Genomic DNA, 14,966 nt, shown 5'->3' on the forward strand with positions numbered 1-14,966 from the left:
AGAGACCATAGCAAAAATCAACAAAGCCAAAAGCTGGTTCTTTGAGAGGATAAATAAAATTGACAAACCATTAGCCATACTCATCAAAAAACAAAAGGAGAAAAATCAAATCAATAAAATTAGAAATGAAAATGGAGAGATCACAACAGACAACATAGAAATACAAAGGATCATTAGAGACTACTATTAGCAATTTCTTTTTTTTGTTGTTATAAAATATTGTTATTTTATTTTCTTAAAATACCACACTATTGAAGTTTGCCACATTGATTGACTCTTCCTTTCACCAGTGATTTCTCTGTAGCAGGCAATGTGTTTGATAACATTTTATCCACAGTACTTTTCAAAATTGACTTAATTCTCAAATACTACTACTGCTTTATCAAATAAGTTTTTATACTCTAAATTCTTTGTTTTCATTTAACAATTTTCAGAGAATCTTCACCAAGAAGGGATTTCATCATGTTCTTTGCTCATCCATAAGAATCAACTCCTCATCATAAAGTTTTACCATGAAATTGTAGCATTTCAGTTCCATCTTCAGGTTCAATTTCTAGTTATAGTTCTCTTGTTGTTTTTGTCACATCTGCAGTGACATCCTCCACTGAAGTTTGTAATCAACTTCTTCCAAACTTAATGTTGATATTTTGCTCTTCCCATGAATCACAAATGTTTTTAAAGACATCTAGAATGGTGAATCCTTTGCAGAAAGGTGTTAATTTACTTTACCCAGATCTATCAGAGAATTTACTTTACCCAGATCTATTCAGAGGAATCACCATCTATGTCAGATATAGCCTTATAAAATGTTTTTCTTAAATAATAAGACTTGAAAATCAAAATTACTCCTTGATACATGGGCTGCAGAATGGCTGTTGTTTTAGCAGACATGACAACATTAATCTTGTTTTACAGTTTCATCAGAGCTCTTAAGTGACCAGCTGCACTGTCAATAAACAATAGTGTTTTAAAATAGATCTTTTTCTTTCCTGAGCAGTAAGTCTTAACAGTGGATTGACAATATTCAGTAAACTGTATTGTAAATGGGTGTGCTATTTCCAGACTTTACTGTTCCATTTATAGAGCACAGACAAAATAGATTTGGCATAATTCTTAAGAATTCAAGGATTTTCAGAACAGTAAATCATTATTGGCTTTAAATCAGCTACCTATACCCTTAACATCAAGAAGGAAATGGCAATCCACTCCAGTATACTTTCCTGGAGAATCCTCTGGAAGAGGAGCCTGGCAGGCTATAGTCCATGGGGTCACAAAGAGTCAAACATGACTGAACAACTAAACACCATACCCTTAATGAGCGAGTCAGTTTGCATGTTGAAGCCAGGCATTGACTTCTCCTCTCTAGCTATGAAAATCCTAAATAGTGTCTTCTTCTAACACAGGCTTCCCTTGTGGCTCAGCTGGTAAAGAATCCACCTGCAATGCAGGAGACCTGGATTCAATCCCTGGGTTGGGAAGATCCCCTAGAGAAGGGAAAGGCTACCCACTCCAGTATTCTGGCCTGGAGAATTCCACGGACTGTATATAACCCATGGGGGTCACAAAAAGTCAGACATGATTGAGCAACTTTCAGTTCACTCCTCTTCCAACAAAGGCAACTGTTTTGTCTACACTGAAAATCTATTGTTTACTGTAACCACCTTCATTAATTGTCTTAGCAAGATCTTCTGGATAATTTGCTGCGACTTCTGCTGTTTACCTTGTACTTCTATATTATGGAGATGGCTCTTTTTCCTTAAACCTTATGAACCAACCTCTGCTAGCTTCCAACTTTTCTCTGCAGCTTACTCTCTCTGAACCTTCATGAGACTTGATGAGAGTTTAGGGCCTTATTCTGAATTAGACTTTGGTTTTGAGAATGTTGTGACTGGTTTCAGCTTCTATTCAGGCCACTAAAAGTTGCTCCATATCAGTAATAAAGCTGTTTCACTTTCTTATCATCCATGTGTACATTAGACTAGCATTTTTAATTTCCTTCAAGAACAGCTTCTTTACATTTACAACTTGCAACTAATGCAAGAGGCCTAACTTTCAGCCTGTCTTGTAGACATTCATTTCTCACTAACCTAACCTTAATCATTTCTAGTTTTTGATTTAAAATGAGGTATGTGGGACTCCTCTTTATACTTGGGCACTTAAAACCATTGTAGTGTTACTAGATGGCCTAATTTCAGTGTTATTGTCTCTCAGGGAATAGGGAGGCTCAAAGAGAAAGATAAAGATGGGGAAGAGCCTGTCAGTTGAGCAATCAGAATACATTTGACGTTTATCATTTAAGTTTGCAGTTTTAAGTGAGTATGGTTTATAGCTACCCAAAACCATTACAAAGTAACATCAAAAGTCACTAGCACAGATAACCATAACAAATGTAATAGTAATAAAAACATTTGAAATATTGTGATAAATACCAAAACATGACACAAAGACATAAAGTATACAAATACTGTTTTAAAGGAAATGATAATGATAGGCTTGCTTAACACAGTTTTGCCACAGAACTTCAGTTGGTAAAATATACAATATCTGCCAATCACAATAAAGCAAAGTGCAATAAGGTGAGGTTTACTTGTAGTTGGGCTTCCCTGGTGGCTCAGATGGTAAAGAGTTCACCTGCAATGCAGGAGATTCAATAAATGGTGCTTGTAACGTTGGATAGCCACATGCAGAAATAATGAAATTTGATTCTTACTTGTACTGTATACAACAGTTAAGTCAGAATGGATCAAAAACCTAAATTTAAATGCCTAAAGTGTAAAATTCATAGAAGAAAAAAGAAAAAAGTAACATGATATGGGATTTTGCAATGGCTTCTTAAATATGACACAAAAACACAAGCAACAGCAACAAAAAATAAATAAAAGTGGACTTCATTACATTAAAATTTTTGAGGCATCAAAGCACACTATCATAAGAATGGAAGGATAATTCACACAATGGGAGAAAATATTTGCAAACAATATAGCTGATATAGGCAATTAATAAGCAATTAATATCTAGAATATGTAAAGAGCTCTTATAATTCAGCAACAATATAACAAATGACTTAATTTTAAAAGAGGTAAAACAATAGAATAAAGGACTCAAGTAGACAGTTACCAAAAACATATGCAGATGGCTAATAAGTACATGAAAAGATGTTCAACATCATTAATTAGAGTGATGAAATTAAATCCACAGTAAGCTACAACTTTATACCTACTAGAATGGATATAATAAAAACAAAACAAAAAGCAGTGAGGTATATAGAGAAGTTGGAACCCTCGTGAATTCCTGGTAGAAATTTTGAATGTTTCCAAGCTGGAAAACAGCTTGGTAGTTCTTCAAAATGTTAAATTTATGACCCAGTAATTTCACCCCTAGGCATATTTACAATAATTGAAAACAGAGATTCAAATAGGTACTTTCACACCAATCTACATAATAACAATACTCTTCATAGGTTAAAGATGGAAGCATGCCAAGTGTCCATCAACTGAATAATGGTTAAACCAAATTAGGTATAAATGTACAATGGACTTTATTTCCTGTGACAGTGACAGCCTTTATTTTCTTGGGTTTCAAAATCATTGCTGATGGTGACTGCAGCCATGAAATTAAAGGATGCTTTTCCTTGGATGAAAAGTTATGACAAACCTAGAGAGCATATTGAAAAGAAGAGATGTTACTTTGCTGGCAAAGGTCTGTATAGTCAAAGCAATGGTTTCTCCAGTAGTCATGTATAGATGTGAGAATTGGACCATAAAGAAGGTTGAGCACTGAAGAACTGATGTTTTCAAACTGTAGTATTGGGCTTCCCTTGTGGCTCAGCTGGTAAAGAATCTGCCTGCAATGTGGGAGACCTGAGTTCGATCTTTGGGTTGGGAAGATCCCCTGGAGAAGGGAAAGGCTACCCACTCCAGTTTTCTGGCCTGGAGAATTCCAGGACTGTATAGTCCATGGGGTTGCAAAGAGTCGGACATGACTGAGCGACTTTCACTTTCACACGCGAGTCCCTGGGACTGCAGGGAGTATGAACCATTCAATCCTAAAGGAAATCAATCTGAAATATTCATTGGAAGGACTGACGATGAAGCTGAAGCTCCAACACTTTGGCCACCTGATGTGAAGATCTGACTCATTAGAAAAGATCCTGATGCTGGGAAAGATTGGAGGCAGGAGGAGAAGGGGATGACAGGGACAAAATGGTTGGATGACATCACTGACTCAGTGGACATGAGTTTGAGCAAGTTCCAGGAGATGGTGAAAGACAAGGAAGCCTGGCATGCTGCAGTATATGGGTTCACAAAGAGTCAGACACAACTGAATGACTGAACAACAAACAAATGGACTGTTATTCAACAACAAAAGGAATGAAGTTCTGATACACACTCTACAATGCAGATGAACCTTGAATACTTTGCTTAGTGAAGTAAATCAGACACAAAAGGGCAAATATTGTGTTATTCCACTTGCATAAAATATCTGGAATATGCAAATTTGTAGGGTTAGAAAGCATATTGGAAGTTTCCAGGATAAGGGGGAAAAGGGAAAACGGGGAGTTATTGCTTAACGGTAACAGGTTTTGGTTTTGTATGATGGAAAACTTTTCAGAAAAAGATAGTACTGATGGTTCAGAAAACCTGAAAAGAAACATAAATGGCAAACATAAAAAGATAATTTGATTACTAATGAAGAAAATGCAAAAAAAAACCCCTTCACTTTGTATACCCTCTAGATTTGTAGAGCTAATGAAATAGAGTGTACACAAGTTGTGGACATTTAAAGTGATAAGATAGTTTTCAAACCATATGGCACGATATTTTGAAATTTAATTTTGACTGTTATTACTCACAATTTTTACTCAAAAGTACACACTTAATGTAGAGATATACTTGTACATTTGAGCCAGAAATAACCATGTTGCTTATTATAGCAAAAGCAATGGGAACAACTTAATCTCTATTAATAGGAAATTATTAACTGAGAGTACTTATATTTAACTCAATGTAGAACAGGCAAACCTTTTCTTTTAAATCATAGCCATTTAAAATTGTGTTTTTATATATTCTGTATTAAATATTACCAAAACAAATGTTTTAATTAATGCTAATAAAAATAATTTTAAAAAATCAAGAAATAGACGTAATAAAAAAATGTTGTTTTTTGTTAAAAAGGTAAAAATAGGATATGGACTCTCTCATATTTTAAATAATTTTTAAAAATTAAGGCCTTTTTCATTTTTCTCTAGCAGTGTTGTAGCCTCAGCTCTTCTGAAACTATTATAAATTACTTTTTGCTCTAAGCATAGTTATTTATAGAACAATATTTCTGTAACTTCTTCTGTACAGATTCTTAATTAAATTATTCCCTAAAATGTTATGTTGGGTTCTGAATTTAAGAATTTCAATTTAATTAAATATGAACTTTTACATAAATATATAAACAATAAAAAAGAACATGAATCTATTTTGATAAGAGCTATTTTTAAATTGCTTATCATGATATAATATGTCTCCCAAAGAACTGTGCTGCCAGTTTTGCTGGAAAGATATAATATAAATTAGGGATTCTATTACCAAAGAATACACAAAAATAATCCTGATGCCTTTAAATTTAGTGATCTAGGTTCAAATTTAGTTCTAACATTTTTTAAGCTTTACTATCTAGTGGCAATTTTATACTCTATGCTTTTCCATGCTAGCTTATTTTTATTTATAGTAAACCACTCTCCACCTACATGTGCTTTTTATAAAACCTTCTCAAGTTAGATTTACATTCAAATTCCTCAGATAAGAATGTTCTATAAACAGAAACTATGTTATATCATTCAAAAATTATTACAGAAGACATGATACTATAAATAAAAATTATAATTATAATGATTTAACATTATATATATTCTCATATGATTTCCTGTCATAGTATGAAATTCTTATATAGATAGCTATGGACATGTAGATATATAATATGTCTGCAGGGCATTTTAATGTTTTTCTGCCTTTGTTCTCTTGTTTGCTTTTAATATATAATGAGATACATTTGAGATACTTGTTTCTGTTCATTGGTAGGTTATCCAGATAAATTTTGAAGAATTCGACCTGGAAATTGGCTATGATACCTTGACAATCGGTGATGGGGGTGAAGTTGGAGACCCAAGGACAGTGCTTCAAGTGTAAGTTCTCAATGTTTCTTTCTTGACTTAGCCTGTCAGTTACTTGTCAAATTTTACCTTTTTTTTCCCCACTGATTCTTCTCAATACCTCCAACAGAAGGAGCATAGTATATCATATATTGTCATCAATCTGCATATAGTATATTTATTAGCCCTTTTAAATAAGGCTTAATATACTTGATCCACACATAGTTACTTAGAATCCATTGCCAGAAAGGGGCCTAGGGTGAAACTACAGACAGGCTGATTGGTCTTATTTTGGAAAATAATTCTACCCTCACAGAGTTATAGAATAAAGTGTTAAAAGAAAAAGTTATGAAATTGATCCCAGAGACAGTACTACTAGTACTAAGAACTGGTGGGTGTTGCAATTTATTGGAGGCGTAATCATACCTGGTCATCATTAATATCTATGAGAGTTAATCAGTGGTTTGACATGAAGTAGTAGTAGTAGTAGAGCAGTGAATAGCTCTCAGAGTTGAGCTAATATACTAAAAAGGTTCTTAATGTGAAGAAAAAAGAAAAAAGGATGAACTTATATTAAGTAAAGGGAAATGTTAGGAACTTATTGTTCAGTCACTAAGTTGTGTCTTGATTCTTTGTGACCCCATGGGCTGCAGCACGCCAAGCCTGCCTGTCCCTCAACCGTCTCCCGGAGTTTGCCCAAGTTCATGTCCATTGAATCAGTGATGCTATCCAACCATCTCATTCTCAGCTTCCCTCCTCCTTCTGCCTTCAGTCTTTCCCAGCATCAGGGTCTTTTCTAATAAGTCAACTGTTCACATCAAGTGGCCAAAGTATTGGAGCGTCAGCTTTGCAAAGCTCAAAACAATAAAGGGCAATGATCTTTACTATAATTTTAGGTACTAAGAGGAAAACCCTTAATATTTTAAATAAGCCATACATTTTCTAAAAGAAAAAGAACTCTGTTAATTTAAAGAACTTTGTAAACATGTCACAGTCCATCATTTTCTGCATTCCTTCTTTTTTTGAGAATTTTGAGCCCGTGCTCATTTGATTTTGATCTTAGTTGCTTCAAAGAAAATCTTCTAAGTATTTTGTTAGTGGATTTGCTGGGGTTTTTAATTCTTATAAAGGGTAGATGCTGTCTCTATTTCCTTTTATTTTGGAAGATAACGTGAGTATATTTTTAAGTAATTTTTAAAACCCTGTGTTGTATGTATCAGACCAAATAGCAGATCAGAAGTATAATTTTAAAAATAGGTTCATAATTGATTTTTAGAGTGGTCCAAAAGTTAGCTAGACAACATAATACCAGATAAAGAACAAATATGTTGATGAGAAGTCTTATAACCCCTGTGAATTCAAGTGAAATTAGTTATATCTTACAGACTGAGTATCTGCTACTGGCAGAATGAATGAAGAAAAAGTTACATTTCCCTCTTCTCATGTTCCTGTCATCATATTGTCCCTAGTTTACAAAGGAGTTCTACTTCCTCACTTGTAATTCTTTCACTCTGAGAAATTATCTTAATTTTGAAAAGTCTATGTGATTATTTTTATATTTGTCTGTAACCACAGATATGTTTCGTAAACATGTTTTTCTTCCTCAGAGCAAAATTACATATTTCTGAAAATTTAACTCTTTTTTCCTTGGGTAAAGATGACTGCAACAGAACTTAGGTGGGACCTACCTCCTGTGTACACGTGTGTTCAGTAGTGAGCACTGACTCTTTGTAACCCCATGGACTATATCCTGCCAGGATCCTCTGTCCATGGAATTCTCCAGGAGAGAGTATTTGAGTGAGTTGCCATTTCCTCCTCCAGGGGATCTTCCTGACTCAGGGACCAAATTTGCATCTCCTCCGTTGACAGGTGGATTCTTTACTGCTGAGCCACCTGAGAGGCCCCAGCTACCTCCTAAAGGTGTTCAGATAAAAGTCATTTGACTAGCTAACAGAGATTTTACAAAATTGAAATTAGATAAAAATTCCTTTGAACTCCAAGACTCTATGATAAGAGAACCTAATAGAATTGTATCCACTCAAACTGCTGCTGTTGTTGTTCAGTTGCTAAGTCGTCCTGGATTGCAGCATGCCAGGCTCCTCTGACCTCCATTATCTCCTGAAGTTTACTCAGATTTATGTCCATTGAGTCAGTGATGCTGTCTAACCATATCACCCTTTGCTGCCCTCTTGTCCTCTTGCCTTGAATCTTTTCCAGCATCAGAGTCTTTTCCAGTGAATGGGCTCTTCACATCAGTTGGCCAAAGTACTGAAGCTTCAACTTCAGCATCAGTCCTTCCAATAAATATTCATTGTTCATTTCCTTAAGGATTGACTGATTTGATCTCCCTGCAGTCCAAAGGACTGTGGTCTTCTCCAGCACCACCATTCCAAAGCATCGATTTTCAGCACCCTGTCTTCTTTATGGCCCAACTCTCACATCCATACATGACTGCTGGAAAAACTGTCACTTTCACTGTATGGATCTATATCTTAAAAGTGATGTCTCTGCTTTTTAATATGCTGTAGGTTTATCATAGCTTTTTTTCCAAGGAGCAAATGTCTTTTAATTTCATGGCTGCAGTCACTGTCCATAGTGACTTTGGAGCCCAAGGAAATAAAATCTGTCACTACTTCTACTTTTTCCCCTTCTATTTGCCATGAAGTAATGAGACTGGATACTATAATTTTAGTTTGTTTAATGCTGAGTTTCAAGTCAGCATTTTCACTCTTTCACCCTCATCAAGAGGCTCTTTAATTCCTCTTCACATTCTGCCAGTAGAGTGGTATCATCTGCATATCTGAGGTTGTTGCTGTTTCTCCCAGCAATCTTGATTCCAGCCTGGCATTTCCCATGATGTACCATCTAGTCAAGGCTATGGTTTTTCCTGTGGTCATGTATGGATGTGAGAGTTGGACTGTGAAGAAGGCTGAGCGCCTAAGAATTGATGCTTTTGAACTGTGGTGTTGGAGAAGACTCCTGAGAGTCCCTTCAACTGCAAGGAGATCCAACCAGTCCATTCTGAAGGAGATCAGCCCTGGGATTTCTTTGGAAGGAATGATACTAAAGCTGAAACTCCAGTACTTTGGCCACCTCATGCGAAAAGTTGACTCATTGGAAAAGACTCTGATGCTGGGAGGGATTGGGGGCAGGAGGAGAAGGGGACAACAGAGGATAAGATGGCTGGATGGCATCACTGACCGATGGACATGAGTCTGAGTGAACTCTGGGAGTTGGTGATGGACAGGGAGGCCTGGCGTGCTCCGATTCATGGGGTCGCAAAAAGTCAGATACGACTGAGCGACTGAACAGAACAGAACAGACTCTGCATACAAGTTAAATAAGCAGGGTGACAATAAACAGCCTTGTCATGCTTCTTTCCCAATTTTAAACCAACCTGTCATTCCATGTCCAGTTCTAACTTTTGCTTCTTGACTCCGCAGGTTTCTCAGGAGGCAGGTAAGTTGGTCTGGTATTCCCATCTCTTTAAGAATTTTCCAGTTTCTTGTGATCCACATAGTCAAAGACTTAGTGTAGACAATGAAGCAGAAATAGATGCTTTTCTGGAGCTCCCTTGCTTTCTCCATGATCCAACAAATGCTGACAAATTGATCTCTGTTTCCTCTGCCTCTTTGAAACCCAGTTTGTACATCTGGAAGTTCTAGGTTCATGTGCTTCTGAAGCCTAGCTTGAAGGATTTTGAGCATAATGTTGCTAGTTGTGAAATGAGCACAGTTGTACATTTTCTTTTTGGAACATCAAAGCATGAGGAAGTGGTCCCAGCCCCTGCCTGCACCTGCTGCTAAGTCACTTCAGTCGGGTCCGACTCTGTCTGACCCCAGAGATAGCAGCCCACCAGGCTCCCCCGTCCCTGGGATTCTCCAGGCAAGAACACTGAAGTGGGTTGCCATTTCCTTCTCCAGTGCATGAAAGTGAAAAGTGAAAGTGAAGTCGCTCAGTCGTGTCTGACTCTGTGCGACCCCATAGACTGCAGCCCACCATGCTCCTCTGTCCATGGGATTTTCCAGGCAAGAGTACTGGAGTGGGGTGCCTGCACCTGCTCACCCTCTATTCCCAAACTCAGCTCTGTCCTTCATGATGCATATAGACTTCCCAGACTATACATTCTAACTGCCCACACCTCCCTGCAAATGGTGCCCACTGGGTCTAAAAGTGCACATATAGTCATGTATTCTGACCCTGAGAACGTGGACCTGGAAAGAGGCTTATGAGGGTCCAGGAAGCAGGAAATTCCAGGAATACTAGTTTTCAGGGAGTTGTAGAACAGTACTTTTTAAACAAACTGTAAACTAAAAGACTTGCTTTTATTTTAAATTTGTTTTGCACTGATACTTTTACAAAATGAAACAAAAAATTAGAAAAATAAAATAAAAACACATATAAATGCATTTCAGGTTTTTTTTTTAAAGAAATTCACCAGACAAAATTATTATTTCAAATTACTCTAGAAGATTTAGTCCTAATTCCTATTATTTTCTGTTCTTACCATGTTGCAGCTGGAAATTAGTCGATGATCTCCTAGGGGTTGTGGGCAGGCACAACCCTGGGCAAGACGTGGGCTACAGAATAGTCAGAGGAAAGGATCAAGGAAGGAGTCTATCTTGCCCAAGTTTCAAAATAGTGTTGCATTTTTATTGTTCAGTCTTTCAGTCATGTCTGACTCTTTGCGACCCCACGGACTGCAGCACACCAGGCTTCCCTATCTTTCACCATTTCCTGAAGCTTGTTCAAACTCAAAGTATTGCATATGGCATGATAAATTATTTTTTAATTAATTTAAAATAATTTATTTGAAATAATGTTCTTCTAATGGGTAAAATAGTCCCCATTTAAACATTTTATTTAGCAATGTATTTACTTGTCTATGTATTCTGTTTTGCATTTTTGTTAAGTGTGATCCATGTGGTAGAGATGTAACTTTTGGCATTAAAACTAATAAATTTACTTAAAAATTTAGATAGCTGAAAGTCAGGAACATAGTAAAACATGGACACTATGTTCATTAAACAGAGACCCATGTAATATCACATTTGAAAGTATTTTTTAAGAGGATGAATTCAGTCTATATATTTAAGTTTATAAGTTCTGATTAGGTTAATAAACACATGATATCTCAGTTTTTAAAATATTTAACAAATAAAGGGAAAATCCATCCAATTTTATTTACTTTATGGAATTGAATTAAGCATTGGAATTACATGATGCTTCTGTTTCCAGTTTTCTTTTAATATTTAGGCTCTAAAATTTAAAATCGATTGTGATATTCTACTCCATAAAAAATATAGTCCATATAGTCATAACATGTTCAACAGCTAAAATAATCCTCTAAAAATGAATTATGGAAAGTTTTAAAAAATAATTTTTATGATTTCTTTCCCTGAAGTACAAAGCATATCATTTTTGCAATTCAGCAACTTAAAAATAATTTGAGTGTGCTGTATCTGTTTACAATGTAAAATTTAATTCTCAGATATATTGGTAGTATGTTCTAACAGCACTCTTCCCTGGGACATCTTTTTATTTTAAATATGTATGCTTTAAATATACATTCATGTACACACACATGCATACCTGATTTTGTGCTGATATATTTTAAATTAATACTTTCTTTATTTTAATAATATTAAATGCATAATATTCACACTAGCTTTAAGAAAATGTAGCTTTCCTTTTTCTCATAGGTAATTTATTATTATTTCTTTCAGCTCACTGGCCTGTATGTTTGGACAAGCTACTTAGCTGAAGATACAAGTTTTTAAACTAGTCAACAATTTATTCTTTAAAAATGACACCCTGCTGTCAGACTGCTGTATAAGATATTTTCCTTGAGCAAACTTTTCTACAACCAGGGACTTACACCTTTCCAAATTTGTTCTTGTACCTTCCACTCTTAATAATGAAAATCTAAATACTAAGTGACACCATAGGATAATGAAAGAAGGGAATATACTGAATATAACAACAAGGTGATATTTTTAGAAATGGATGGTAACAGTATAAAAAGGACTTAGAAAATAACCATGCAGAAAAATCCTTCACATTTTATATTATAGTTTTTAAAAATCAAGAAAAAAAATATTTTTTCACTGCTTTTATTTCTGCCTTGCACACCTTCTTGTCCTTCTCCATTAAACACACACACACACACACATACATTCAATACATGCTCACAGTCATTTAAGTTCCTTGAATGCAGCCACTATTACTCATCTTGGATTTTCCAAAATGCCTAAGGCTTGTGTTAACATTGTTAGGTGTTGCATGAATTATAATAGGAGAGGAAAAATTAAATCTGCATCAAGACACATCAACTGAAACATGCCAGCAGGAGGAAATCTTTGCAGACATTAACAAGGGCATACCATGAGGTGTAGAGCACTATGCAGAGGACTACCTGGTGTATCAGTGCCTTCAGGTGCTGTAATGGTATATATATATATAGCATAGACTGAGTGGTTTATAACAATAAATATATTTCTCGCAGTTCTGGAGGCTATGTCAGAGGTCATGGTGGCAGCAGATTTTGTGTCTGCTGACAACCCACTTTCTGGTTCATAGATGGTCATCTTTTTACTGTGTCCACGTATAGCAGGTGGGGGCAGAGTTCTCTCAGGAGCCTCCTATATAAGGACACAGTCATATTCATGAGAGCTTACCTTCGTGACCTAATCACCTATCAAAGTCCCCACCTTCATATAACCTCACATTGGATATTAGGTTTCAACATATACATTTTGGCAGCAGGGGGACATTTAGTCTCTGGCTTCAGAATTTCAACAGTGTTCACTGATACCACATGCAAGAAGACAATCAAACTAACAGTAGCAATTGTCTCATGTGGACAAAATTTGATGTGCAGTCATTCAAATGACTTGCTATTGGGCAAAAATAAATGCATGCTCCTGGAGATTCAGAATTACTTTAGGCTGCAGTATGAAATAATCTCTGTGACATTTGATTACTAGCAACAAAATGTTAAATAGGAGAGAAAATTTATTTTTATGACTCTTCATTATTTCCTCAGTGTGATTATAGTCACATTTTCCATTATGAGAACACTGACGATTTTACTGAAGAAAAAAAAAAAAAAAGAAAGCAGTTTACTATTATACTTTGGTTTGTTTTGTGAAAATATTGATGATTTTACTGCAGTTTAAGCAATGACTATGGCTTTATTTGCAGAGAAGGCAATGGCACCCCACTCCAGTACTCTCCACCAGGGAAGCCCAATGGCAACCCACTCCAGGACTCTTGCCTGGCAAATCACATAGATGGAGGAGCCTAGTAGGCTGCAGTCCATGGGGTCTCGAAGAGTCATACACGGCTGAGCGGCGTCACTTTCACTTTTCACTTTCATGCATTGGAGAAGGAAATGGCAACTCACTCCAGCGTTCTTGCCTGGAGAATCCCAGGGATGGAGGAGCCTAGTGGGCTGCAGTCTATGGGGTCGCACAGAGTTTGACACGACTGAAGCGACTTAGCAGCAGCAGCAGCATGGCTTTAATTTGGAGTTTTTGTGTATTTATTTTTGTGTTGGATTCAACTGGGACAAATTGTCTAAAGATGCTTTTAGTAGATATTTTTTTCTTCTTCAACAAGAATATTTGTACTATGGTAGGCATTTCAAAAGTGACTATAGAAAACAAATTAAGACAAAATATAGAAAAGGTATGTAAATATATTAGAGTTCTTCCCACAAATGCCAACTATTTTAAGCATAGTACCTTGTTAGAGTGCTAAATATGTAAATGAAGTATCCATAGAAGAGTACAAAGATGTATGTGCTGAGGTCTTGACCTTCAAATCTTCCCTAAAAACAAATATTAATATAGAAATCTCTTTGTATCTGTTATAAGAACTGTTCCAACTACTCTCACATATATTATGCTTTAGAATTAGCTAATAAATTAAAATTTCTGAAATCCAAGACCTTAAGTGAAGCAAAACCCACAGTTATTCACTACTCAGTTACCTAATTGAACTAACATACATGTAGTCCCATCATTCCATAGTACTTTATGTATTTCTTAGGCCCCACCTTACACTTTATGGGGTATTAGCTTCCCAACCAGGGATCAAATCCACACCTGTTGCGTTGGAAGCACAAAGTTTTAACCACTGGACTGTCAGAGAAGTCCCTGTATTTTAATTCTTAAATCTGTATGTTGTTGTTCTAGTATTTTTATCTACTTTCCTTTCTTTTTCATTTGTTTTTAATTTTCTTCAGACTTACTGAGGTATAGTTGATGAAAAAATAAGACATTTTAAATTATACAATGAGATAATTTAATATATGTATTCTTTGTGAAAGGATTCTTCCATCAGATTAATTGACATATGTGCTACCACCTTACATATTTACCTTATTTTTTTTTCCAGTGAGAACTTCTAAGTTCTACTTGTAGCAAATTTCAGTTACACAGTTCAGTGTTACCAATTGTAGTTACCATGTTACACATTAGACTTTCAGATCTTATTCATCTTATAACTAAATATATGTAAACTTTTACAAACCTCTACCTATTTCCGCCACTCTCCAATACCTGGTAGCTCTCTTGTTTCTATGAGTTAAGACTCTTTCACGCTGTCTCTCTCTCTCTTTTTTTTTTTTTTTTTTTTGGTGGGGGAATTCCTTCTATGTGAGTCCAAGCAGCATTTGTCTTTCTATATTGACTTATTCCACTTATCATAATGCCTTTCAGGTTCGCCCATGTTGCTGCAAATGACAGGATTTCCTTCTTTTTTTAAGACTGAACCATATTTTAGTGTGTGTGCATGTATAAATTCTCTTGAACTATTCATCTAC

At 35.8% G+C, this 14,966-nt stretch overlaps 1 protein-coding gene across 2 annotated transcripts in view; it reads left to right on the forward strand.

The window, feature by feature from the left end:
- The window catches only part of CSMD3 (CUB and Sushi multiple domains 3), a 1,383,361-nt gene that overhangs the window by 737,399 nt on the left and 630,996 nt on the right, over positions 1 to 14,966 (forward strand). For both annotated transcript variants that reach the window (XM_069601113.1, XM_069601114.1), the window contains one exon: positions 6,069 to 6,172. In XM_069601113.1, the coding sequence (XP_069457214.1) occupies positions 6,069 to 6,172 (104 nt within the window). The remainder of the gene's footprint in view (positions 1 to 6,068; positions 6,173 to 14,966) is intronic.

The sequence above is a fragment of the Ovis canadensis genome, chromosome 9 (assembly GCF_042477335.2).
Source record: "Ovis canadensis isolate MfBH-ARS-UI-01 breed Bighorn chromosome 9, ARS-UI_OviCan_v2, whole genome shotgun sequence".
NCBI lineage: Eukaryota > Metazoa > Chordata > Mammalia > Artiodactyla > Bovidae > Ovis > Ovis canadensis.